Source organism: Oryctolagus cuniculus, chromosome 20 (genome assembly GCF_964237555.1).
Source record: "Oryctolagus cuniculus chromosome 20, mOryCun1.1, whole genome shotgun sequence".
Classification (NCBI taxonomy): domain Eukaryota; kingdom Metazoa; phylum Chordata; class Mammalia; order Lagomorpha; family Leporidae; genus Oryctolagus; species Oryctolagus cuniculus.
Window position 1 is genome coordinate 48,876,007 of NC_091451.1, and position 25,862 is coordinate 48,901,868.

A 25,862-nucleotide genomic window follows, 5' to 3' on the forward strand; every position below is an offset into this window, starting at 1 on the left:
TTCGTCTGACTCTAGAATTCCTGATGAAATAAATCCACATCAACACCTTTCCTTATACCTCACATAGAGATTCAGGTACTATTTGTCAGTTTAACATCTACGAAATCTATTTTGAAGGGACAATTCTCTGTTGACTTGTCTTGTGTCTGTCTGTGGTTTTATTCTAAGAAGAAAATTACGTGGTGTTGCAATCATTCCTGGTACTAATGCAGTCACGAGGGCTGTGAGTTCATTGGCACGTGAGAGGTTATCTGTCGTGCTCGGCTGGCATAACTGCCCCACCACTGCCCTCTGAAATTCCTCCCCTCCCATGTGTGAAGCTAAGTCGTTCATAGATGAGCCCCTGTCTTCACTCAGATCAAGTCCATGGAAACCTCTCTCTGTGCTGTTTACTTTACCCCCCAATCTCCCTGTGTCCAACTGGTTTCACAAGATGTTAGTTCATGGACCACCAAGGCCCACCTGCCAACTCCTTGAAAACACAGCCATCAGAGACCCCAGTCGTGCTTTCCCAGACAAGGTCACCCTCTTCTCACCATGGTGCAGTCCTGCCATTTGTCACCCTGGGGACCCAGCATCTTATACAACTGACAGCCCCTCAGCACCTGGGGGGAGAATCTGTCATGGTGTTTACACAAATGGAATATGTTTCTATCAGTTATAATTTGAGTGAATTCTCTTGGTGGGGTAATTTCTTGTGACTATAGATATCTGACAAATTAAATTTCACATTTTCTAGTGCTGTAGATATGAGGTGTTCTCACAGAACAATGGAATTCACTGTGTCAGATGGTGGATTGTGTCAATGAATTCTCTAGGTGAATGCATGAAAACTGTCCCCAGCTAAATAGAAACACTTTCTGTTTGTCAATCTTCTCTCAGAAAAGGCAGAGATGTGACAACTGTTTTAATTTAGTAGGAATTTTTGTGTCTCTGGATTTAGATGGGAGTCACTCAGAACACACATTGCTGCATGAGGTGAGTGACTGGCTGCAGTTTCTGTAAGACTGTTCATGGCAGATCAATTGCAGTTTAGCAGAAAATATCCTGTAAAACACAGGGGATCGCTGCACTGGGCATTTCTGGCTGCAGGAACTTGGTTTGCCCTGGACGAGTATGAACTTGACAGAAGAGGAGTTATTTTCTCTCTTGGAAAGGATGAAGTACTGATGAGGACAGCCAGGGGGGGCCAGAGAGGGAGGAGCGGGGATTCTGGTCAAATGGTCTGGGGCTGGCTCATCACGCAGCACTGATTCAGCTCACCAGGTGGGTCAGTGTGTGACAGCCCCTGGCAGCCAGATCCCAGGGATGGGGACTCTGGCCCCGGAGTCACGGCCCTGGACTGTCCCCCTCTGTTCACCCTGAGAGCACTGCAGTCAACGGATTCCACCACACTGGAGCAGAAAAAGAACCTGTAAGTCCACACCACACACTTTCCAAACAGATTATTCCTTGAATACAAATGTCCACCTGTGCTTCCCATGAGTTCATGCAATGAGGTCATCTGAAATGTTTCAGGAAACTGAATGCGGAATTTCATGGTGTCGGGGAAACTTGAATGCACCTAAAATAATTCATCATGCTGTCATCTCACACCAGTATCCCAAAGAGAGTGAACAGGATGAAACTCTTAAAGGCAAGACTCGAGACTGTAAAGTTCTTGAAGAGGACATAGGACAAAAGCAAGTTCCCATTGGTTTGGGCAATGATAGTTTGATAATCTCCAAAGTACAGGCAACCAAGATACATAGACTTTTAATAATGGATCCAACTACAGATTCTGAGTAACAAAGAGAAAGATTGAAGAACAAGGATATGATCACCGATGGGGAGGAAGTATTTTCAGATGACACCCATGGGGGCCAATGTTGTGGCCCTGCATGTTATGCTGACATCTCTATGCATGCATCACACAGGAGCATGGGTTCAGATTCTGCTTGCTCCACTTCAAATCCAGCTCCCTGCTGGGATCCAGACCTTGGAACTCTGTCATTGATGACTCAAGTGTGTGTCCCCTTCAAGCCATGTGGGAAACTTTAGGAAGTTCCCAGCTCTTTGCATTAGGCTTGTCCAGCACCACCTTTGCTGACATATAGTAAGTGAACTAGTGGATGGGAGCTTCTCTCAAAATCTGTTGGTCTCTTCCTCTCTTGCTATAACACTGACTTTCAAATAAAAAATAGATTTTTTTAAAAATGGAAAGATTAATTATAAATATCATTAGGAGCCTATTTCCTAATGTTGAATGACCACAAACAACTGAATCCCAAGGGAAGAAATCAATTCTTTAAAAGCAGTGATGATAAGGTGGTGACAGGTGCAGCACTGGAGTGAGCCTGTGGGATTGCTGCCTCCCGTGTCAGGATGCTTAGTGCTGTGTCCTAGTTTGGTTCCAGTGTCAGATTCCTGCCTAAGCCCCTCTGGGAGGCCATTGTGAAGTTCCATTACTCACACGTGGATACCTGGACAGAATTCCAAGCACCTGGCTGTCACCTGACCTAGCTGGAGCTTTTGTAGCCATCTGGGAAGTGACCCAGGATTTAGATCACTGTCCGTCTCAGTCTCTCTGTGGTTTTGGACAAATACATACAGACAAGGTATTAATAAAATGATAAAGTTTAAAATTTATATCATATCTATTAATTTAAAAAGAAATATAAAGGCAAACATATAAAATGCACAGGTGCCTGGGAGACGTGGAATGGCATCGTCTCTGGGGAGTGCATCCAGTGACAACTCCACGTCATGAGTGGATTCAATGTCAGGGCCTCATGGAGGAAGCTGAGGTCTCCAGTGCCCTGAACAGGACCACATGGAATGCTGGGAGCAGCCTGCTTGGGGTGGATGTGGTTTGTCCTCACAGCATCAGTGCTGAGCATGGTCCCAATGTGATAGCACTGGTAGGGGGTGCACGGTCTGGAAGTTTACATAAAAAGCATGGAATTAACCAGGATCTGATGTCAGATATAATGTCCTTGTAAAATTACCAAAGGAAACATAGGGCAAAATCTCCCTGATGTTGTTCTCGCCATGATTTCCCTTTCAGAATTCAAAATTCAAGCAACCTAAGAAAACATTCTCAGATGATGCTGCATAACTACAGAGCTTCTGCAGACTGACTGAGAAGTGAGCAGCCTACACACAGATTGGAAGTGACTATTCTCGTATCAAATGTATGATCAATAGCCTGTATCCCAAAGGAATAAAAAGGAACTGTCTGTCTGAGCCGTGTTTAGAACGGGTTCTGAGTCTTCTGCAGTCTCAAAATAACTGTGATGCACAATTGGCTTCTTCATCCTGATCGACAGGTTCTGTGTCATCAGGCCTACAATGGGTATAGAAGCAAACCTCTCTGATATGTGTGTGGCTCAGTGTTGCTATGGTTTTGTTATGAGAGGAGGAGCGTGGTGGGGGCAAGAGGCGCGGGGTCACCACCAGGACCCCAGGAGTTGGGTGAAAGCATGCCAGAGGCGAGCAGCCCGCAGACTCATTTGTTTCAGTAGGTACAGCAGCTTATATAGCCGAGGCAGCCAATCTGGTCTAGGGGCATTTTATGCCTAACCAATCACACCCTGTTGCCAGGCAGGCTCCATTGCCAGGTGGCATTGAAGCCATCCCTGAGTAACTGATGCTCACTTGCTAGCAGCCATCTAGGCATGGCCTTCTCATTCCACCACAGCTCAGTGTGTCCCAAAGTTGTTGTGTTTTAGATGTGCTCCCAGGAAGACCATGGGAGAAAAGATGGGAGTTCTGGGAGTGAGGCCTAGTGGGATTTGTTCATTCCTGGGGAATCTGCTATGGAGGAGATCACAGTAGATCTCCTGGGTCCCCAGCTTCAGCACAGAGCACAGTGCTGCTAGAGTCAGCCCTGGTCTCATCTGAAGTCCTGTGTGGGGATGGGGTCTCTCCCGTCCATGTTCACAATATTAGCCTGAAGACTGCCATGCTCTTCACAATATTATCATGCCTGATGGCACAACATTCTGCAGTCACTATGAAAAACACCACTGCAGTCCCATGTTCAATTAAAGCAGCATCATTCTCAAGAGTTCACACATATAATCCAGGAAAATTTGCATTTAAGAAGGAATAGATAGGCCGGCGCCGCGGCTCAATAGGCTAATCCTCTGCCTAGCGGGGCCGGCACACCGGGTTCTAGTCCCGGTCGGGGCGCCGGATTCTGTCCCGGTTGCCCCTCTTCCAGGCCAGCCCTCTGCTGTGGCCAGGGAGTGCAGTGGAGGATGGCCCAGGTGCTTGGGCCCTGCACCCCATGGGAGACCAGGAAAAGCACCTGGCTCCTGGCTCCTGCCATCGGATCAGCGCGGTGCGCTGGCCGCAGCGCGCCGGCCGTGGCGGCCATTGGAGGGTGAACCAATGGCAAAGGAAGACCTTTCTCTCTGTCTCTCTCTCTCACTGTCCACTCTGCCTGTTAAAAAAAAAAAAAGAATGAGATTGTTCTGTCATTATGAAACGTGGGTCAGCCTGGAGCATAATATGCTAACAGAAATAACCAGGTAGATGTGGACACAGAGTATGTGACATTAGTTATATATGCAGCCCACAAGCTTGAACTCACAGAGGTAGGCAGTGCAATGGTGATCACTGTCTACCATGACCCAAGTGTTTGTCCCCTTCCAACCCTGCAGGAAACTGGGAGAAGTTCCAGGCTCCTGGCTCATGCTGAGCCATCCCAGCCTTTGCAGCCATTCACGAAGTGAACCAGTGGAAGGAATTCTCCCTCCATCTGTTGGTCTCTTCCTCTCTTGCTATAACTCTGTCATTCACATTTTTTGTAGGGTCAGCAGCAACATGGAAAGCACAAAACCATTTTTGGAGGCACAGTGATTTCCTTCTTAACTGAATTGCCTGGGCTCTGGGTCTTGGGAGCCTGATGGGAGGATGAGGACCAGTAAAATGGAAACAGAAAGGGAAATGTCCCCTAAAGAATAAGGGCAGAAGAGGTGTCTGGCTAGTGTTCACTTAGATTCTGAGCTTAGATGAAGTCCATGGGCCATAAACCCATGCCTACTGGGATAGAGTGTGCATGAATATAACTGTGTTTTGAGAATACAGGCTTTATATGGAGACACATCTCAAAGCATCCATGACAAAAGACTATAAATGGTTTCTAATATGAAGAGGCCTCCATTCCTTTCTGATGTCAGGCCAGGTTGTGGCATTCAAGCCCCAGCACCTATGGGTGTCTCCTGGGCCTTGATCATTTTCCTTCTATTTAGTAGGGGTTTCTGTGCCAACCATGTCCAGTTAGGTGCCTACTGGTACCAGGGAGTCTTTCTAACCCAGCGCAGTGTAAATCCAGCATCTGTTCGAATTTTGACTGAAGCAGCTTCTGCTTCACACAGTCTCCTTCACAGACTGCATGAGGCTCTGAGCATTGTGAACCAGCATGTCTGTGGCCTGCTCAGACTCCTTGAAACTGATGGGAGTCCGGCCCAGCATGGTAGCCTTCACTGTGGACAGGATTTTGAGCTGGGTGCTTATAGTTGGGATTCGTTCACACACCTGTAAGAGGTTGGTTCTAATCTGCTTATCTGTGCACTACTTGGCAACCTCCTTGGCCAACCGAGTCACCTCATCCGAGGCCTTGGCGATGTCCTTGGCACACTGAATGAGTGCCCGCTTGGTACCACTGCCTCCTCTCACAAGCCGAGACATCTCAGCCATCAGCAGAGCCATGTGTTTGGCTGCTGCAATGATGTCACTGCCCTTGTTGGACCATTTGCGAGCTTCATCATGGAGCTGCCTGGCAGCCATCATCATTGGCTGGTTAATCACCTCCCTGGCTTTCTGTGACGGCTAAAATGAAATAGATACTTAAAATAACTTGAAGATTAATTATACATATGATTAGGAGCCTATTTCCTAATGTTGAAAGATCTCAAGCAACTGAATCCCAAGGGAAAAAATCAATTCCTTAAATGCAGTGATGATAAGGTGGAGACAGGAGCAGCACTGGAGTGAGCCTGAGGGATTCCTGCCTCCCGTGTCAGGATGCTGAGTGCTGTGTCCTAGTTTGGATCCAGTTTTTAGTCCTGTTTAAGCCCCTCTGGGAGGCCATTGTGAAATTCCAAGTAGTCCCACGTGGGAGCCCTGGACAGAATTCCAAGCACCTGGCTGTCACCTGACCTAGCTGAAGCTTTGTAGCCATTGGGGAAGTGACCCAGGAGTTAGAAGATCACTGTCAGTCTCAGTCTCTTTGTGGTTTTGGACAAATACATACAGACAAATTTTTAAATGAAATGATAAATTTTTTGACAGGCAGAGTAGACAGTGAGAGAGACAGAGAGACAGAGAGAAAGGTCTTCCTTTACCATTGGTTCACCCTCCAATGGCCGCTGCAGCTGGCGCACCACACTGATCCGAAGGCAGGACCCAGGCACTTCTCCTGGTCTCCCATGTGGGCACAGGGCCATCCTCCACTGCACTCCCTGGCCACAGCAGAGAGCTGGCCTGGAATAGGGGCAACCGGGACAGAATCTAGCACCCCAAACGGGACTAGAACACAGGGTGCAGGTGCTGCTGGTGGAGGATTAGCCTAATGAGCCATGGTGCCAGCCAATAAAATGATAAATTTTAAATTTTATGGTACACCTATAAATTTTAAAAGAAGATGTAAAGGCAAACATATAAAATGCTACAAATCTGGGAACATCATGTATGTCCATGTTAGAAGCACAATGAGACATCGCATCGCTCCTGTTAGAATGGCTATTACCAGACATATCAGAGCTGACATGTTTTATAGGTAGAGAGAGATGATAACCCTGGTACAAATCTGTGTCAGGTTAATTAGTAAAACCATATGGAAAATCATCAAAAACTAGAAATAGAATTATTACATGATCTTCATCACCATTGCATGGTACAATGAATATGAAATCCCAGGGAGGTGTCCACGGGATCCGCAGTCACTGTGGCAAACACCTCTGCAGTTCCTTGTTGATTTAAAAGAGTTCACACATGTGATCCAGTGACATCTCATGGAAGCAAGAATGGAAAATGAAGAAATGGACAAAGTTACATTTTAATAGGAAGTTTACAAGCAGTAGAGTAAGAAATTCTGTAATTTTGGACAACTTTAATGATCCTGGAGAATAATGTGCCTAGGATAATATGTCAGTAAAAGTACACTCTGCTAACCATCCAGGCCAGGAAGACACATAATATGTGATGCTACCTACGTGGGAAAAAAAGCTGAAGGCACAGAGGCAGGAAGTACAGTGGTGAAGACCAAAGTCTGAGCGAGGGAGGAACAGAGGTGATGGTGGAGCAAGGTCAGAGTTTCAGTCCTACAGGATCCACACACGAGGGATGTACTGCACAGCATGGTGACAGAGCTTAAGAGAATATTGTGAGTGGAAAATCCTAAAAGCAGGAGACAGCTGAACTCCACCAAAAACATGTGTTGAGCTATGAACGTGTCAGCAAGTCTGACTTCATAATTCCACTCAATATGCATTCATTTTGTCCACACATATCATTGTACCTCATAGAACTATACTCAATTCTTATTTATAAAACATTCATGAATATGAAATGGCAACGATGGCCAATCATGAAGATTCAGACCTCTGAATAATGGTGTTGTGTTTGCCAATGTTTTATGGAGATGATAAATGAAGGCAGTTTACTCAGGCTTGGCAGCTGGAACGCAGGAGGTTGGAACTGAATCATTGTTCCCACCTTGTTGATCGGGCCTCATAACAGATCCATCATCTACTCTCTTCCAGGGTGCATTGTCAGTTACAAGTGTGGTAAATGTGTAAATGGGCTCTGTCCAAGACTCTGATATGCAGCCTGGGTGTCTCCCATCTAAAACTGATCTAACTCCAAATGGATTGATGACGACAGTCAGCATAGACATGGAGTGAAGAGCAGGGACTCTGGACACATGGTCTAAGACTGGCTCTTCCTGCAGCTGTGATTCAGCCTCAGGACACTGGGCATCATGCTGGACCCACAGACACAGCTCCCCGTGATGTGGACTCCAGCCCCAGAGTGCACAACCTCTGTGTGTCCCACTTTCTGCTCTCCCTGAACCACAGCAGGTACAGGGGGTCCCATGACACTGGAGCAGAACCAGATCAGCTGGAAGGGCACACCCAACACTTTCCATTCAGTGATGACCTTGACTGCGATGTCCAGTGTATTTCCCTCCTGAGTTCAGGCAGGGAGCCCACAGGAGGGTCCTAGGACCTAGAGGATGAGGAAGTCCCTGTAGGCTTCCCAGGTACATGCAGAAGCTCAGCCTGAGATACAGCTGAGCTGCAAGTACATTCCTGAGTGCTGTGACGTTCACACAGGGACCACAGACTGTTCCAGGATTAAAGGGAAATAGAAATTGAGCATAAAGTTTATCGAAAGTTTGTGTGGATCACCCACATGTAAAGTCAAAGGCTGGTTCAGTTCAGCACACTTGCCTCTTTTGACAGGCTAGAGATACTTAAATAGCTGATTTATAAAGACCAAGAACCCTGCCTCAGCTGTCCTGGTCGAAAGGGAAAACTAAAATTGTCCTAAAGTCGGCAGTGCCCTGAGAGCATTGTCCTGACTCAGAGTGGACAACACTCACGTTGTACCCTGATAGACCCACATCTCTGATCCTGGAGACCACTGAACCTGAATTGGTTCATATAGGACTTCTCCTGTCACATCAAACTTCTCTGTGTCAGGAATTCAGTAGCAGGGACAGAATCATAAAAGAAGAAGTCTTCCCTCAAAACTGTTACAGGAGAGGAAACCCCATCCCTATAGGAAACCAGGGCTTCATCTCCCTCTGCGCCTGTGCAGGAGCAGAATCTGCGCTCAGTGAGTCTTGTGCGCCCCCTGGTGGAGCCGCGCGTCCCTGCAGGGAGGCTTGTGTCTGGGCTCAGCCTGAGGGCCCCTCACTGTGTCTCTGGCACAGAAATAGGTGGCCGTGTCCGCGGCTGTCAGACTGGTCATTTTCAGATCCACCGTGGTCGAGGTTCTGGAGATGGTGAATCGGCCATTCACCCAGCTCGCGTAGTATGCGCTGCCACCAGTATTAATGAATCCGATGTATTCCAGCCCCTTCCCTGGAGCCTGGTGGACCCAGATCATTGCATAGCTACTGATGGAGAATCCAGAGACTCCCATGTGGGTGCAGGGCCTAAGCACTTGGGCCATTCTCCACTGCCCTCCTGGGCCACAGCAGAGAGCTGGACTGGAAGAGGAGCAACTGGGAGTAGAATCTGGCACTAATATGGGATGCCGGTGCTGCGGGTGGAGGATTAGCCAAGTGAGCCCTGGCTCGGGCCCTTAATTTATATTTTGAACATTTATTTATTTATTTGAAAGTCAAAGTTACACACACAGAGAGAAGGAGAGGCAGAGAGAGAGAGAGAGAGAGAGAGAGAGAGAGATCACTTCCAATTAGTCAGAACAGCTAGAGCTTAGCGGCTTGGAAGCCAGGAGCCAGGAGCTTTTTCCAGATCCCCATGCGGGTACAAGGAACCAAGGACTTGGGCCGTCTTCTACCACTTTCCCTGGCTGTAGCAGAGAGCTGGATTGGAAGTAGAGCAGCTGGGACTTGAACCGTTGCACATGTGGGATGCCAGTACTGCAGATTTGGTCTGTAACATACTATGGCCCAGCACCGGCCCCACCTTTACTTTTTCACAAGCAGGAAGGAGGGCCTGAGGTGGAGAGGCTAGTTCTTGAGCCATTACTCCAACACAGGGTGTGGGCTCCCAACAAGGGCTCAGCTCACTGCACAACAGTGCCTGCCCCTGTGTTGTGTCTGCACAAGCACAGAAATGTGATATTGGCATGAGGGATACCTCCCTTGAACACGTGCACAGTTACTGAAGGAATCACAGACAGGCTGTGCTGTGTCCAGGGGTTCTAGTCTGGTAAGAGGCACCTCCACACTCTACACCTCTGTTCCTCACACAGGACTTCCCACTCCACCTAACAGCTCCAGGAGCGATGTGCGCTCTGTACCATCATTGGTTGTGGTTGTCCAGTTTTCCTAATGATTTTGTTAATGTGCTGTGAAGGGTTGAAATAGTGAGTTCTTCATGTACATGATGTTAAATTCTGACTGGGTGGGATTTATGTAAGAGCAGTCTTTGAAGATACTGGCACATGAATGTGTTTCTTCCAAATTTGAAGTCGAATGTCATTGAAATAACTTTTTTTAAAAAAGCAATTCATGGCTTTTTAGGTTTTAGTGTGTGTGTGTGTGTTAAGAATTGAGTACACGAGCCGGCGCCGTGGCTCAATAGGCTAATCCTCCACCTTGCGGCGCTGGCACACCGGGTTCTAGTCCCGGTTGGGGCGCCAGATTCTGTCCTGGTTGCCCCTCTTCCAGGCCAGCTCTCTGCTATGGCCAGGGAGTGCAGTGGAGGATGGCCCAGGTGCTTGGGCCCTGCACCCCATGGGAGACCAGGAAAAGCACCTGGCTCCTGGCTCCTGCCAGGATCAGCGCGGTGCGCCGGCTGCAGCGGCGGCCATTGGAGGGTGAACCAGCGGCAAAGGAAGACCTTTCTCTCTGTCTCTCTCTCACTGTCCACTCTGCCTGTCAAAAAAAAAAAAAAAAAAGAATTGAGTACACATCAAAACACCTGTGTGCTGGATATTAACACCAATGAAATATCAGTTATGGACCAAAAAGTGCCAGTCCGTGAACTCCCACCCCAAAAGTTCACCAATCTCATACTTTAGCTGGTGTGTGGCACATTGGGTGAAAGCAGTGGCCTGAAGCGCCGGCATCTGAAATGAGCGCCGGTCTAGTCCTAGCTGCTCCTCTTCCCATCCAGCTCTCTGCTATGGCCTGGGAAGCAGTAGAAGATGGCCCAAGTCTTTGGGCCCCTGAATCTACATGTGAGACCCCAAGAAGCTCCTGGTCCTTGCCTTCGGATCGGAACAATTTCAGCCATTGTGACCAACTGGGGAGAGAACCAGTGGATGGAAGACCTCTCTCTGTGTGTCTCTACCTTTTTTTTTAAATTGCCAAATCCTGCTGTTGCTCGCCGTCACCATGGATTACTAGGATAATCTTCCACATTGCGGGGCCGGCACACCAGGTTCTATTCCCGGTAGGGGCGCCGGATTCTCTCCCGGTTGCCCCTCTTCCAGTCCAGCTCTCTGCTGTGGCCCCGGAGTGCAGTGGAGGATGGCTCAAGTGCTTGTGCCCTGCACCCCATGGAAGACCAGGAGAAGCACCTGGCTCCTGCCGCGGCGGCCAATGGAGGGTGAACCAACGGCAAAAGGAAAACCTTTCTCTCTGTCTCTCTCTCTCTGTCCACTCTGCCTGTCAAAAAAAACATCCTGCTGTTGCTTACAGGGAATATGAAGTCTGAGGGATGTGTCCAAGCGATCTGAGGGCGCCATGTCTAGACATTTGCAGTCCCATCTCCAACTACAGTGACCTCATTCACAACAGTTAGTTCATGAACATGGAGCACTTTGGCTGGATTCTGTTTTTGACAGACAGATGAACAAAGGACCAGGTTTCACGCAGGTGCATCTTAGTGTGGTGTTCCACGTGCTGGTGTCTGTCTGTTCTTCACAATTTCTCTGCTGGGCAATTTGCTTCCCAATGTTGTTGAGCTGTGATAGATACAGAGGCAGCCCCACATGTTGAAAGTGTGTGGTGAGTGCGATGCGACTCACCTGTGCCTCTCTCACTCCTCATCACACTATGCCAACAGCAAATATCACATCACACGGTGCTGCCCACTGCCCCTGTGTCACCCTGCCCTGGCCCACCTCCTCCTGTCACATTAAGGCCTGAGCCCCTTTGGGCTCCTTCACAATGGATTCATCCTGTTCAGTGCTGAGCATCATGTAGGTTTCCAGGGGCAGAAGTTGAAGGCACTGAGTTTGCAGGTCCTGTAGGACACAGGTGAATGAGGGTTTCTTAGTTTTTAACCAAAATATCTGAAAATCTGATCAGAGAAAAACTGAAATAAATTAGAGTAAGTATATTGTATTTTGCAGAAATGTGTAACACATTAATCTTAACGCTGTTATCAAATTTCATGGATATAAGGTAAATAATAAAATGAAAGTTGCATTGTTTAAGATATGCACCTCCCCCAAGGGAGTGCAAGGGTCTCACATGTGACTCTAGCGCCCAACACCAGATTCCTGTTCCTGCAGCCCCAGGAACCACAAATGTATGGGAGGGTCTCTCTAAGGTTCATATTCCCTTCAATGCAGGCAGCAACCCTCATGGCCTTGTCCCTCCCTAGAGCCCCTCTCAATGGGATCACTGGGTGGTGAGGTCCCCACATGCATGATGGGAGGCTCCGTGCATCAGGTATGGAGGGTAAGTTCCACCTAATGTGCAGCCTTCAGCTGCTCAGTTGGAGAGACCACACACACATACCAAGCAGTCCTGGCTCTGCTCACAGCTCTGCAGGAACAGCATCCTCAGCCTCAATACCCCAGACCCTGCTCCTCTGTGTCCACTGAGTAGGAAAGTGATTCACCTGCAGGAGGAAACCATCATGACCAATGTCCTGGTGGAATCCTGTAGAAAATGTTCGTGAGCAGAGTCCACCCCAGACACTGTGCCAGCACTGATCCCCCAAGACACAGAAGTCTGCATCCTCAGGGGATGGCTCCACCCCCAAAGCTGAGGACTGGGGAGGAGAAGCATGGCACGTGGGGAAGTGACAGTCGGGGACAGGGTGCAGCAGCAGAGGGAGAGGACCTGGTGGAGGGGTGGGCTCTTCCTCTGCATGAGAGTAAGGACAGGTGGAAGGGCCACACAGCTGGGACCCCAGTGCCTGCAGCAGAACACTGAGTCAGGAGGTCTGATCAGGTGTCCTTGTCCCTGGCAAACCCCACACTGACCACCACTGAGTAAAACTAGCACAGGTGCCTGGGAGACGTGGAATGACATCGTCTCTGGGGAGTGCACCCAGTGACGACTCCACGTCATGAGTGGATTCAACGTCAGGGCCTCATGGAGGAAGCTGAGGTCTCCAGTGCCCTGAACAGGACCACATGGAATGCTGGGAGCAGCCTATGGGGGTGGATGTGGTTTGTCCTCACAGCATCAGTTCTGAGCATGGCCCCAACATAACAGCACTGACAGGGTGTGCACGGTCTGGATGTTTACATGAAAAGCATGGAATAACCAGGATCTGACATCAGATGCAAAGTCCATTGTACAACTACTGGAAGGAAACATAGGGCAGAATCTCCCTGATAGTGGTCTGTCCATGATTTCCCTTTTAGATCTCCAGTGTTCAGGCAACGTAAGAAAACCTTTTCAGATGATGCTGCATAAACTACAGAGCTTCTCTACTGCAAGTGGACCGATGAGACGTGAGCAGCCTACACACACATGGAAGTAACTATTTTCATATAGAACGTATGATCAGTAGCCTGTATCCCAAAGGAACAAAAGGACTGTCTGCATGAGCTGTGTTTAAACTGGCCTGAGTTCTAACTTCTCAAAATACCTGTTTTACACAACTGGCTTCATCCTGAACAACAGGTTCTGTGTCATCAGGCCTACAATGCGTGTGGAAGGAAACCTCCCTCCTCTGCCTGTGTCAGAGTGTGTCCTCAAAGGTGTGTGTGTTTTGGAGTGATTCCAGGGTGACCGTGGGAGAAGTGGGGGAGTTCTGCGAGTGAGGCCTAGTGGGATTTGTTCATTTCTGGGGAATCTGCTATGGAGGAGATTACAGTAGATCTCCTGGGTCCCCAGCGTCAGCACAGGGCACAGTGCTGCAAGAGTCAGCCCTGGTCTCGTCTGAAGTCCTGTGTGGGGATGGGATCCCTCCCGTCTGTGTTCACAATATTAGGATGCCTGAACACTGTATGATGTTCACAATATTAGGATGCCTGATGGCACAACACTCTCACTGTCTGATCCTGGACTTCCAGCCTCTACAGATGTGAGCTCAATAAACGTTTTTGCTCCATACACCTCCTCTCTTGGGTACTGCATGATGGTACTAACAGGCAGAATAAAACAGTCAAAGAACCACACTCAGCCTCTGCTCTGTTCTCACCTTAAACCAACACTTACATGTGTCTCCAGGTTTAGATGAAGCCACTCAGAATTAGTAATTTCTACATCAGCTGAGAGAATTGCTTCAGGTTCTGTAGGAATCCTACATGAGAGAACAATTGTATTTTTGCAGGAGACATTTAGTAAACACAGGGGGTTGATGCAGCTATCCTGGTGAAGAGCAGAAAATTTGTTCATTCCTGATGACGACAGAGTTGAGAGATGCAAGGATGATTTTGCTTCCACAGGAGGAGGAGCATGGCTGAGAACAGGTGCAGGCAGTCCCTGGAGGAAGGAGTCGGGGGTCTCTGGACACACAGTCTCTGGGGCAGGCCCTTCATGCAGCAGGGATGCAGCTCCAGGGTTGGATCATTGGTGGGCTCACAGGGACACAGTCCAGAACCACCTGGATCTAGTGCAGACTTCACTGGGCTGTCCCACCTGCTGGTCTCCCTGAGATGGAGACAAGGCCAGCAGAGTGTGGGGAACAAGACCTCTCCACACCCAGTGTTTTCCATGAGTCTGACCCCTTGCACTACCAACGGCCACCTCTGCTTGCAAATGAGAGCAGGTCCGGGGATCCCAGGAGACGTGAGTGAGGAAGAGCAAGCAGGGTTTCTAGGAGCCACAGCCTGAGCCACCCCTGAGCTGCAGGTTAATCCCTGACCTGGGGTTTGGACCACGTGGACCTCAACCTGTGAGTTCAGGGTGACGAAGTCAAGGGAGACGAGGGCACAGCTGTAGAGAATGGATACGGGAGCCCCAGGGAACAGGACCACGGTGTCAGCTCACCACTCAGGGGCCCAGCTGTGCAGGAGGGGAGGGCATGGATGTGCAACACTGCAGCATCCATAGCCCCTGACCGGCTCCACACTGACCCTGGGCTCTCAGCGGGGTCCCAGATGACGTCATCAGAGAATTCCACAGAGAGCTCTTCCATGCCTCGGGCTGGAAAAGCCTCCCCGGGTGCCCAGAGCTCCCTCAGTTCTCAGATGCTGGGGACCCCAGAGATGTCATTCATTCCTTCAAAACGACTCCATTTTCTTCATGTGACGTCTTCCCGTGATACCAAAACTTCTGCTCAGTGATCGGTGTTAGGGACAGAATCATCCATCCAGATCGGGACGTAGGAAAGCTTTAGTGGACCACAAACCCCAATTTCCGGACAGGAGCCAGCGATTCACCTCCTAATGCACCTGGTCCTGGGTCTGAGTCTGCTCAGTGCGTCTCCTGCGCCCCCTGGTGGAGCCGCGCGCCCCTGCAGGGAGGTTTGTGTCTGGGCTCAGCCTGAGGGCCCCTCATTGTGTCTCTTGCACAGAAATAGGTGTCCCTGTCCGCCGCTGTCAGACTGTTCATTTGCAGAGACACCGTGTTCTGGTTGGTGTCGCTGGAGATGGTGAATCGGCCATTCACCCAGCTCGCGTGGTATGTGCTACCACTACCAGCATAAATGATTCCGATCCACTCCAGCCCCTTCCCTGGAGCCTGGCGGACCCAGCACATGTGGTAGCTACTGATGGTGAATCCAGAGGCTGTGCAGGTGAGTGTCAGGGTTCCTCCAGGCGTGACCAGGCCTTCCCCGGACTCCTTCAGCTGCTCCTGACACTGGACACCTGCAAGGACAGACGACATGGTCAGGAAGCTGTCACTCACACTCTCTGTGTCTCTCACTCACATCCTCTCCCAGACTCAGTTCCCCGCGTTCCCCATCAGTACCTTTGAGCACAGCGACCAGGAGAAGCCAGCGCAGCCCGGTCTCCATGGTGAGCGCCTGTGTTGAGCGTGATCACTGAGTGGACACCTGGGATTCCTGGGGCTGGAGCTCCTGTGCCAGAGCTGCAGGGTGAGGACTGGGCTGGTTTTCATGGGCAGAGGGAGGCCCTATCTGCGTGTGCTGCCCCTATATAGCAGGCATGGGGTCAGATGCCTTAGATAGGACAGGGCCCAGGGCAGACGTGGTGTCCTGGGTGTGTAGGCTGATGGCTATGATATGATTCAGATGATATGAATGTTTATGTTATCATAATTTTCAAAGATTGAAGGCAATGACCTTGTTTCATTCTAATATGTGTGTACCCTTAATATCCAGTGTTAGCAAGATCGTGTCCCTCATTTATTTAAATAACCATTAGTTCTTTATCATCTATATGAAAGACATTTGGACAGTGATAGAGAGAGAAGGGGTGAGAGATACAGAAATGTAGAGATGGACAGAAAAGGTGACAATGGGAGATTTCTGCCTTTGGGTTGAGAGCCCCAGACATCCCAAATGCCTATGACCCCTAGGAGTTAGTCTTTCTGAACCCTGGAGCAAGAAACTGTGTCTGTAATTCCAGCGTTGGTGGTAGGGGCACCTTTGCTTGTAGCGTTATCTACAGTTTCCCATGATGCATTATGAGGAAAAGTGTGGGAAGCCGTGAGGCTGGGCTCAGTCAGTTCTGTGATGGGAACACGGGAGTCCCTAGTGGGGACTTAGCCACTTTTGACCAAATGCCTGTCACCCACTTTTAAACAGATGAAGGACTGCAAGTGGATTTTTTAAGGTTAACTATGTTTTGTTTCCTTATTCATCCATTGCCTTAAAGTTTAAAAACTATTAAACTGTTTAAAACTGTCCCTGAACACAGAACACTGTACATGGTAGTGGGGTATAGAGTGCTACTGGAATGTGCATGGTAGAAATGGGCACAGATCAACTCACTGTCATGCGCATTTCCACCTCCTTTTCCATCACTCTGAGTTGGGCAGCCTGGAGACCTCAGTTCTCGTTATTCATGGAACATGCTGTGTTTTGTGGTGAACTGAGTCAGCCCACTGTGGTGTGGGCAGAATTATTCCTTCCTGTGAGTGGTGCTTTGTGCCCAGGTATCAGCCTTCCCCTGTTCCCCCCCCTTCCTTGTTCTGTAACCATGACTCTGAGTTGAGGTCAAGCACTGGGTAGAAGTCTCTGTGTCACAATTGAGCCGCCATCCTGTGTTCAGGTAATGCAGCTTTGTTCCCAATAGTTCAGTCTACAATAAAGCAAGTGTGCATAGAAGAGTGAATGGATTCTTTCACATTTGGGCATAGAATATTATTCAGTATTAAGAAGGAGGTCATTCTGTCAATAGGAAACGTGGGTCTGCCTGGAACACAATATGCTAACAGAAATAATCCCGGTACACGTAGACACATAGTATGTGACATTAGTTATATATGCAGTCCACAAGATTGAACTCACAGAGGTAGGCAGTGCAATGTTGATCACTGTCTACCATGACCCAAGTGTTTGTCCCCTTCCAACCCTGTAGGAAACTGGAGGAAGTTCCAGGCTCCTAGTTTCTGGCTGAGCCATCTTCAGTCTTAGCAGCCATTCAGACGGAAAGCTGTGGAAGGAAGATTCTCCCTCCATCTGTTGGTCTCTTCCTCTCTTGCTATAACACTGACTTTAAAATAAAATAAATAGATACTTAAAATAAATTGAAGATTAATTATACATATGATTAGGAGCCTGTTTCTTAATGTTGAATGATCTCAAGCAACTGAATCCCAAGGGAAGAAATCGATTGTTTAAATGCAGTGACTGATAAGGTGGAGACAGGAGCAGCACTGGAGTGAGCCTGAGGGATTCCTGCCTCCCGTGTCATGATGCTTAGTGCTGCATCCTAGTTTGGTTCCAGTTCCAGATTCCTGCCTAAGCACACCCTGGGAGGCCATAGGTGAGGTTCCAAGTAGTCCCATGTGGACACATGGACAGAATTCCAAGAACCAGGCTGTTGCCTCATCAAGATAAAGCTTTTGTAGCCATTGGGGAAGTGACCCAGGAGTTAGAAGTTCACTGTCAGTCTCCGTCTCTTTGTGGTGTTGGACAAATACATACAGACAAATTTTTAAATAAAATGATAAATTTTAAAATTATATCATTTCTATAAATTATTAAAAGAAGATATATAGACAGATATATAAAATGTTATCAGTCTGGGACCATCATGTATGTCCATGTTGGAAGCACAATGAGACATTGCATCGCACCTGTTAGAATGGCTATTAGCAGACATACCAGAGCTGACATGTTTTATGGAGGTAGAGAGAGATGATAACCCTGGTACAAGTCTGTGTCAGGTAAATTAGTAAAACCATATGGAAAAGCATCCAAAACTAGAAATAGAATTATTACATGATGTTCAAGCACCATTGCATGGACAATGAATATGAAATCCCAGGGAGGTGTCCACAGGATCTGCAGTCAGTGTGGCAAACACCTCTGCAGTTCCTTGTTCGTTTAAAGCACCGTCAATCAAAAGAGTTCATACGTGTGATCCAGTGACATCTCATGAAAGCAAGAATGGAAAATGAAAGAAATGGACAAAGTTACATTTTAATAGGAAGTTTTCAAGCAGTAGAGTAAGAAATTCTGTAATTTTGGACAACTTGGATGATCCTGGAGAATAATGTGCCTAGGATAATATGTCAGTAAAAGTACACTCTGCTAACCATCCAGGCCAGGAAGACATATAATATGTGATGCTACCTACGTGGGATAAAAGGCTGAACTCACAGAGGCAGGAAGTACAATGGTGAAGACCAAAGTCTGAGCGAGGGAGGAACAGAGGTGATGGTGGACCAAGGTCAGAGTTCCAGTCCCACAGGATCCACACACTGAGGGATCTACTGTACAGCATGGTGAAAGAGGTTAAAAAAACATTGTGTTTGGAAATCTCCTAACAGCAGGAGACAGCTGAACTCCACCAAAAACATGTGTTGAGCTATGAACGTGTCAGCAAGTCTGACTTCATAATTCCACTCAATATGCATTCATTTTGTCCAAACATATCATTGTACCTCATAGAGCTATACTCAATTCTTATTTATGAAACATTTATGAATATGAAATGGCAATGATGGTCAATCATGAAGATTCAGATCTCTGAATACTGGTGTTGTGTTTGCCAATGTTTTATGGAGATGATAAATAAAGGCAGTGTACTCAAGGCCTGGCAGCTGGAACCCAGGAGCATGGAACTGCATCAGTGTTCCCTCCTTGGTGATGGGGCCTCATAACACATCCATCATCTACTGTCTTCCAGGGTGCATTGTCAGTACAAGTATGGGAAAGCATGTAAATGGGCTCCATACAGCACTGTGATATGCAGCATGGATGTCTCCCTCTCTAAAAAGATGAAAGACTAAAGTGGAGTGATAACTCCAGTCAGCATGACATGGAGTGAAGAGCAGGGACTCTGGACACATGGTCTAAGACTGGCTCTTCCTGCAGCTGTGATTCAGCCTCAGGACACTGAGCATCATGCTGGAGCCACAGACACAGCTCCCCGTGATGTAGACTCTAGCCCCAGAGTGCACAGCCACTGTGTGTCCCACTTTCTGCTCTCCCTCAACCACAGCAGTTGCAGGGGTTCCACAACACTGGAGCAGAACCAGATCAGCTGGAAGTGCACACCCAACACTTTCCATTCAGTGATGACCTTCACTGGTGATGTCTAGCACATTTCTCTCTTGAGTCATGCAGGGAGCCCACAGGAGGGTCCCAGGACCTAGAGGATGAGGAAGTCCCTGTAGGCTTCCCAGGTGCCTGCAGAAGCTCAGCCTGAGACACAGCTGAGCTGCAGTACATTCCTGAGTGCTGTGACGTTCACACAGGGACCACAGACTGTTCCAGGATTAAAGGGGAATGCAGGTCGGGTTAAAGTCTGCAGAAAGTGAGTGTGGATCACACACATGTAGAGGCAAAAGGTGGTTCCGTGCACACTTGCTGGTTGTGGCAGGAGAGGGATGAGTGGAATAGTTGCTGTTTAACAGATCAACGGCCCTGTCTCAGCTGTCCCTGGTTATACAGGGAAAACTGAAACTGTCCAAAGCTTTCAGTGCCCTGAGGGTGCTGTCCTGTGTCAGGTTGGAAGAGACTCAATAGTCCTCAATATTCCCACATCTCTGACCCTGGTGAGCACAGTCGCTGTCCATGAACCAAATTGTTCATTTAGGACTTCTTCCTTTTACATCAAACTTTCTCTCCGTCATTGAAGTTGGGAGGGACAGAATCAAAAAGTAGAATTCTTCCTCAAAACTGTTGCAGGAGAGCAAACCCCAATTCCCTGATAGGAAACCAGGGCTTCATCTCCCTCTGCGCCTGCGCATGACCAAAATCTGTGCTCAGTGAGTCTTGTGCGCCCCCTGGAAGAGCCTCGCGCCCCTCAGGGAGGTTTGTGTCTGGGCTCAGTGTGAGGGCCCCTCACTGTGTCTCTGGCACAGAAATAGGTGGCCGTGTCCGCGGCTGTCAGACTGGTCATTTTCAGAGTCACCGTGGTCGAGGTTTTGGAGATGGTGAATCGACCGTTCACCCAGCTCGGGTAGTATGTGCTAGCACCACTACTAATGTATACGATGTATTCCAGCCCCTTCCCTGGAGCCTGGCGGAACCAGCCCATGTCGTTGCTACTGAGAGAGAATCCAGAGACTGCGCAGGTGAGTGTCAGGGATCCTCCAGGCGTGACCAGGCGAGCTCCGGACTCCTTCAGCTGCTCCTGACACTGGACACCTGCAAACACAGACGTCCTGGTCAGCACACTGTCACTGACACTCTCTGTGTCTCTCACTCACGTCCTCTCCCAGACTCAGTTCCCTGCATTCCCCATCATTCCCTTTGAGCACAGCGACCAGGAGAAGCCAGCGCAGCCCAGTCTCCATGGTGAGCGTCTGTGTTGAGTGCGATCACTGAGTGGACACCTGGGAGTCCTGGGGCTGGAGCTCCTGTGCCAGAGCTGCAGGGTGAGGGCTGGGCAGGTTTTCATGGGCAGAGGGAGGCCCTATTTGCATGTGCTGCCCCTATATAGCAGGCATGCAGTCAGACACCTCAGACAGGACTGTGCCCAGACTGATGAGAGTGTCCCAGAGCAGTCTGTCAGTGCACACTTGTGAGACGAATGATACCTTTTGTGCTCTTATTGCACACTGAACCCTGTCTTGGTCCTTTTATTTGAATGGACCTACAACATGTTTTCATGGGTTCCCGTAGGTCTTGGTCCATTCAACATTACAGGAGAAATCACCAGTACAGTGTGGATGTTTCCCCAGCTCCAGTGTGGTAAGAGGAGTCCCCAGCACCTTGATCCGTGCCCCTCACCACAGGACTCAGCTCTGCCCCAGTCCACCCTCAGCACTCACTGGGGCTTCCTGGTGAGGTCTGCAGAACTCCCTGCCAGCAGCAGAACAAGGAGCACTTTTGCTGGATTCCATTTTTGACAGAGAGATGCACAGGGGACCAGGTTCCACGCAGGTGCATCTGAGTGTGGTGTTCCACGTGCCGGTGTCTGTCTGTCCTTCAATTTTCTCTGCTGGTAAATTTTGCTTCCATGGGCAATGCTGTTGAGCTGTGATAGATACAGAGGCAGCCCCACATGTTGAATGTGTGTGGTGAGTGCGACTCAGCTGTGCCTCTCTCACTCCTCATCACACCTATGCCAAGAGCAAATATCACATCCCACGGTGCTGCCCACTGCCCCTGTGTCACCCTGCCTCGGCCCACCTCCTCCAGTCACATTAAGTCCTGAGCCCCTTTGGGCTCCTTCACAACAGATTCATCCAGTTCTGCCCTGTGCAACATGCAGATTTTGTGGCAGAATTTGATGGCCTTGAGTTTGCAGGTTCTGTGGGGCTCAGGTGAACGAGTTTTTCTCAGATTTTAACCAAAATATCTGAAAGTCCTATAAGAATTAAACTAAAAGTAAAGCAGAGTATGAATAGGATATTTTGCACAAATATGCAGTGTATTAGTCTTAGCTGTGTCATCAAATTTCATGGAAATAATAAATTGAAAGTTGCACTATTTAAGATGTGCACATCCCCCAGGGGAGTGCCAGGGTCTCATATGTGGCTCTGGTTCCCAATACCATTTTCCTGCTCCTGCAGCCCCAGGACCCAGATGTTTATGGGAGGATATTTGGGCCCTGTCACTCTAGTGGATGCGCCTGATTGTTGTCCTGAAATTGTGCGAGGCTGGGAAGCAGACCTGGTCACAGTGACATTTGGGAAAGTGCAGTGAGTGGGAGCGTCTCTGTTTCTCCTCTCTGACTCATGTGTGAATAACTGAAAGTTAAGCCTTGAGTTACTGAAGGGTCTCTCTAAGGGCCGTATTCCCTTCAATGCAGGCAGCAACCCTCATGGCCTTGTCCCTCCCTAGAGCCCCTCTCAATGGGATCACTGGGTGGTGAGGTCCCCACATGCATGATGGGAGGCTCCGTGCATCAAGTATGGAGGGTAAGTTCCACCTAACGTGCAGCCTTCAGCTGCTCAGTTGGAGAGACCACACACGCACACCAAGCAGTGCTGGCTCTACTCACGGCTCTGCAGGAACAGCATCCTCAGCCTCAATACCCCAGACCCTGCTCCTCTGTGTCCACTAGCAAGAAAGTGATTCACCTGCAGGAGGAAACCATCATGACCACTGTCCTGGTGGAATCCTGTAGAAAATGTTCGTGAGCAGAGTCCACCCCAGACACTGTGCCAGCACTGATCCCCCAAGACACAGAAGTCTGCATCCTCAGGGGATGGCTCCACCCCCAAAGCTGAGGACTGGGGAGGAGAACCATGGCATGTGGGGAAGTGACTGTCGTGACAGGGTCCAGCAGCAGGAGGGAGAGGACCTGGTGGAGGGGTGGGCTCTGCTGTGCAGGAGGGTAAGGACAGGGGGAAGGCCACACAGCTGGAGCACCAGTGCCTGCAGGAGAGCACTGAGTCAGGAGCTCTGATCAGGTGTCCTTGCCCCAGCACTCCCCACACTGACCACCACTGAGTAAAACTAGCACAGGTGCCTGGGAGACGTGGAATGGCATCGTCTCTGGGGAGTGCATCCAGTGACGACTCCACATCATGAGTGGATTCAATGTCAGGGCCTCATGGAGGAAGCTGAGGTCTCCAGTGCCCTGAACAGGACCACACAGAATGCTGGGAGCAGCCTGTGGGAGTGTATGTGGTTTGTCCTCACACCATCAGTGCTGAGCATGGCCAAAAAAGTAACAGCACTGACAGGGAGTGCACGGTCTGGCTGTTTGCAGAAATAGATTGTTCACTTCTGGGGAATCTGCTATGGAGGAGATCACAGTAGATCTCCTGGTTCCCCAGCTTCAGCACAGGGCACAGTGCTGCAAGAGTCAGCCCTGGTCTCGTCTGATGCCCTGTGTGGGGATGGGGTCCCTCCCATCCATGTTCACAATATTAGGATGCCTGATGACACAACATTCTCACTGTCTGATCCTGGACTTCCAGCCTCTACAGCTGTGAGCTCAATAAACCTTTTGCTACATACACCTCCTCTCTTGGGTAATGCATGATGGTACTAACAGGCAGAATAAAAGAGTCAAAGAACAACACTCAGCCACTCCTCTGTTCCCACCTGAAACATAGAGTCACACGTGTCTCTGAATTTAGATGTAGAAACTCAGAAATAGTCATTTCTATATCAGCTGAGAGAATTGCCTCAAATTCTGTAAGAATCCTACACGAGTGAACAATTGCATTTTTGCAGAGACATTTAGTAAACACATGGGGTTGATGCAGCTACCCTGGTGAAGAGCAGAAAATTTGTTCATTCCGGATGATGAAAGAGTTGAGAGAAAGCAAGGACAATTTTGCTTCCACAGGAGGAGGAGCATGGCTGAGAACAGGTGCAGGCAGTCCCTGGAGGAAGGAGTCGGGGTCTCTGGACACACAGTCTCTGGGGAAGGCCCTTCATGCAGCAGGGATGCAGCTCCAGGGTTGGATCATTGGTGGGCTCACAGGGACACAGTCCAGAACCACGTGGACTCTAGTGCTTACTTCACTGGGCTGTCCCACTTGCTGGTCTCCCTGAGATGGAGACAAGGCCAGCAGAGTGTGGGGAACAAGACCTCTCCACACCCAGTGTTTTCCATGAGTCTGACCCCTTGCACTACCAACAGCCACCTCTGCTTGCAAATGAGAGCAGGTCCGGGGATCCCAGGAGATGTGAGTGAGGTAGAGCAAGCAGGGTTTCTAGGAGCCACAGCCTGAGCCACCCCTGAGCTGCAGGTTAATCCCTGACCTGGGGTTTGGACCACGTGGACCTCAACCTGTGAGTTCAGGGTGAGGAAGTGAAAGGGAGACGAGGGCACAGCTGTAGAGAATGGACACGGGAGCCCCAGGGAACAGGACCACGGTGTCAGCTCACCCCTCAGGGGCCCAGCTGTGCAGGAGGGGAGGGCATAGATGTGCAACACTGTAGCATCCATAGCCCCTGACCAGCTCTACACTGCCCCTGGGCTCTCAGCAGGGTCCCAGATGACATCATCAGAGAATTCCACGGAGAGCTCCTCTTTGATTTGGACAGGAAAATCAACACCGGGTGCCCAGAGCTCCCTCAGGTCTCAGATGCTGGGGCCCCAGAGATGTCATTCATTCCTCCAGAAACGACTCCATTTTCTTCATGTGACGTCTTCCCGTGATACCAAAACTTCTGCTCGGTGATCGGTGTTAGGGACAGAATCATCCATTGAGAATTGGAACTTACGAAACGGTTACAGCAAACCCAAATTTTCTGAAGGAACCAGCGATTCACCTCCCACTGCATCTGGGCAAGGGGATGAGTCTGCACAGTGCATGTGTGACTGGGGGAAAGTGTTGTCAGAAACAAACTGCCAACACAGGGCTGACAGCACATGCAGGAAATGATGGATAAAAATATACTCCACTACCTCATGCCATTTGTGAAAATCAGTGGTACATTGTACATTGAGAAAAAAAGTGCAGAAAATGCAGAAAACATCACTGTGGTGTAGCAGGTGAATCCTCAACCTGTGTTGCCTGCATCCAATAGTGCTGTGTGTTCGTCTTCCAATCTGTCTCTTGCTGATGCACCTGGGAAAGCAGAAAAGCATGGTCGTAGTGCTTGGGCCTCTGTGTCCAAGTGGGAGACCCTGAAGAAACTCCTGGCTCCTGGTGTCACTGTCGTCTGGGGAGTGAACCAGCAGGTGGAAGAACTCTTTCTCTGGGTCTCTTCTCTCTCTCTGTAACTCTGACTTTCAATAAATAAAAGAATCTTTTCTAAAAAATTACATTTGTAGCATCAAAAACACTTCAAAAACCTTGGAGGCAATTTAGGATTCGGGTGAATGATGTCCACATAACAATATTATTGTTTTTTTAATTTTAGTATTTGAAAAATTTTTAAGGAATACAAATTTCATAAGTACAACTTTTGGAATACATTTTCTCCCACCATACCCACCCTCCCACCTACATTCCCACCCCTCTTCCTCTTCCCTCTCTCCTTGCCAGTCCCATTCTCCATTAAGATTCATTTTCAATTAGTTTGTAAACAGAAGCCTGCCGCTCCCTTGCCCGCAAAGGAAGGACACTGTTTGCAGCTTATCGGTCTTCAGCAGACTTTTAATTGGAAAATAACAGCGACAGAGAAAGAATGAAAGGAGGAGAGTGGACAGGAAAGCCCCCTCCTTCCTCAGCACACAGCTTATATACAAAATCCAGCCAATTACAAGCGGGCTCAAGTCCATGCACGGAACACTCCAATCCGCTGTCTGTTCACGCAGTGTGCACGCATCCTCCGGCCAATCAGATGAGGTGTCACACAGCAGGCAGGCTCACTGCGTGGTCCTCGGCGCCATCTTGTTGTTTACAACATTCTCAACTCCTCTGGAATGTCCCAACCTTGGGAAAGCATTGCCCTAACCGAAACTAGCAACATTCGCCTTGTGATAAAGACACAGCAACAGCTATCAGACCGACCTTGATGTGGGGGCTCCATGGCTGCGCATCCCATGGAGCCCCACATCTCCCCCTTCTTTATTATTTAAATGGCATGGAAATGTACCTGTCTTAGGTA

At 49.0% G+C, this 25,862-nt stretch overlaps 1 pseudogene and 2 gene segments (V, D, J or C); all 3 read right to left on the reverse strand.

Moving 5' to 3' along the window:
- LOC103346901 (immunoglobulin heavy variable 3-23-like) overlaps window positions 1–25,862 on the reverse strand; it is a 121,321-nt gene that overhangs the window by 13,061 nt on the left and 82,398 nt on the right.
- On the reverse strand, window positions 5,064–9,102 carry LOC138847326 (vinculin-like; annotated as a pseudogene).
- LOC138847327 (immunoglobulin heavy variable 3-23-like) lies at window positions 15,233–15,776 on the reverse strand. The segment is given in 2 exon segments: window positions 15,233–15,627; window positions 15,731–15,776. Coding segments are annotated over 2 exon segments (441 nt in total).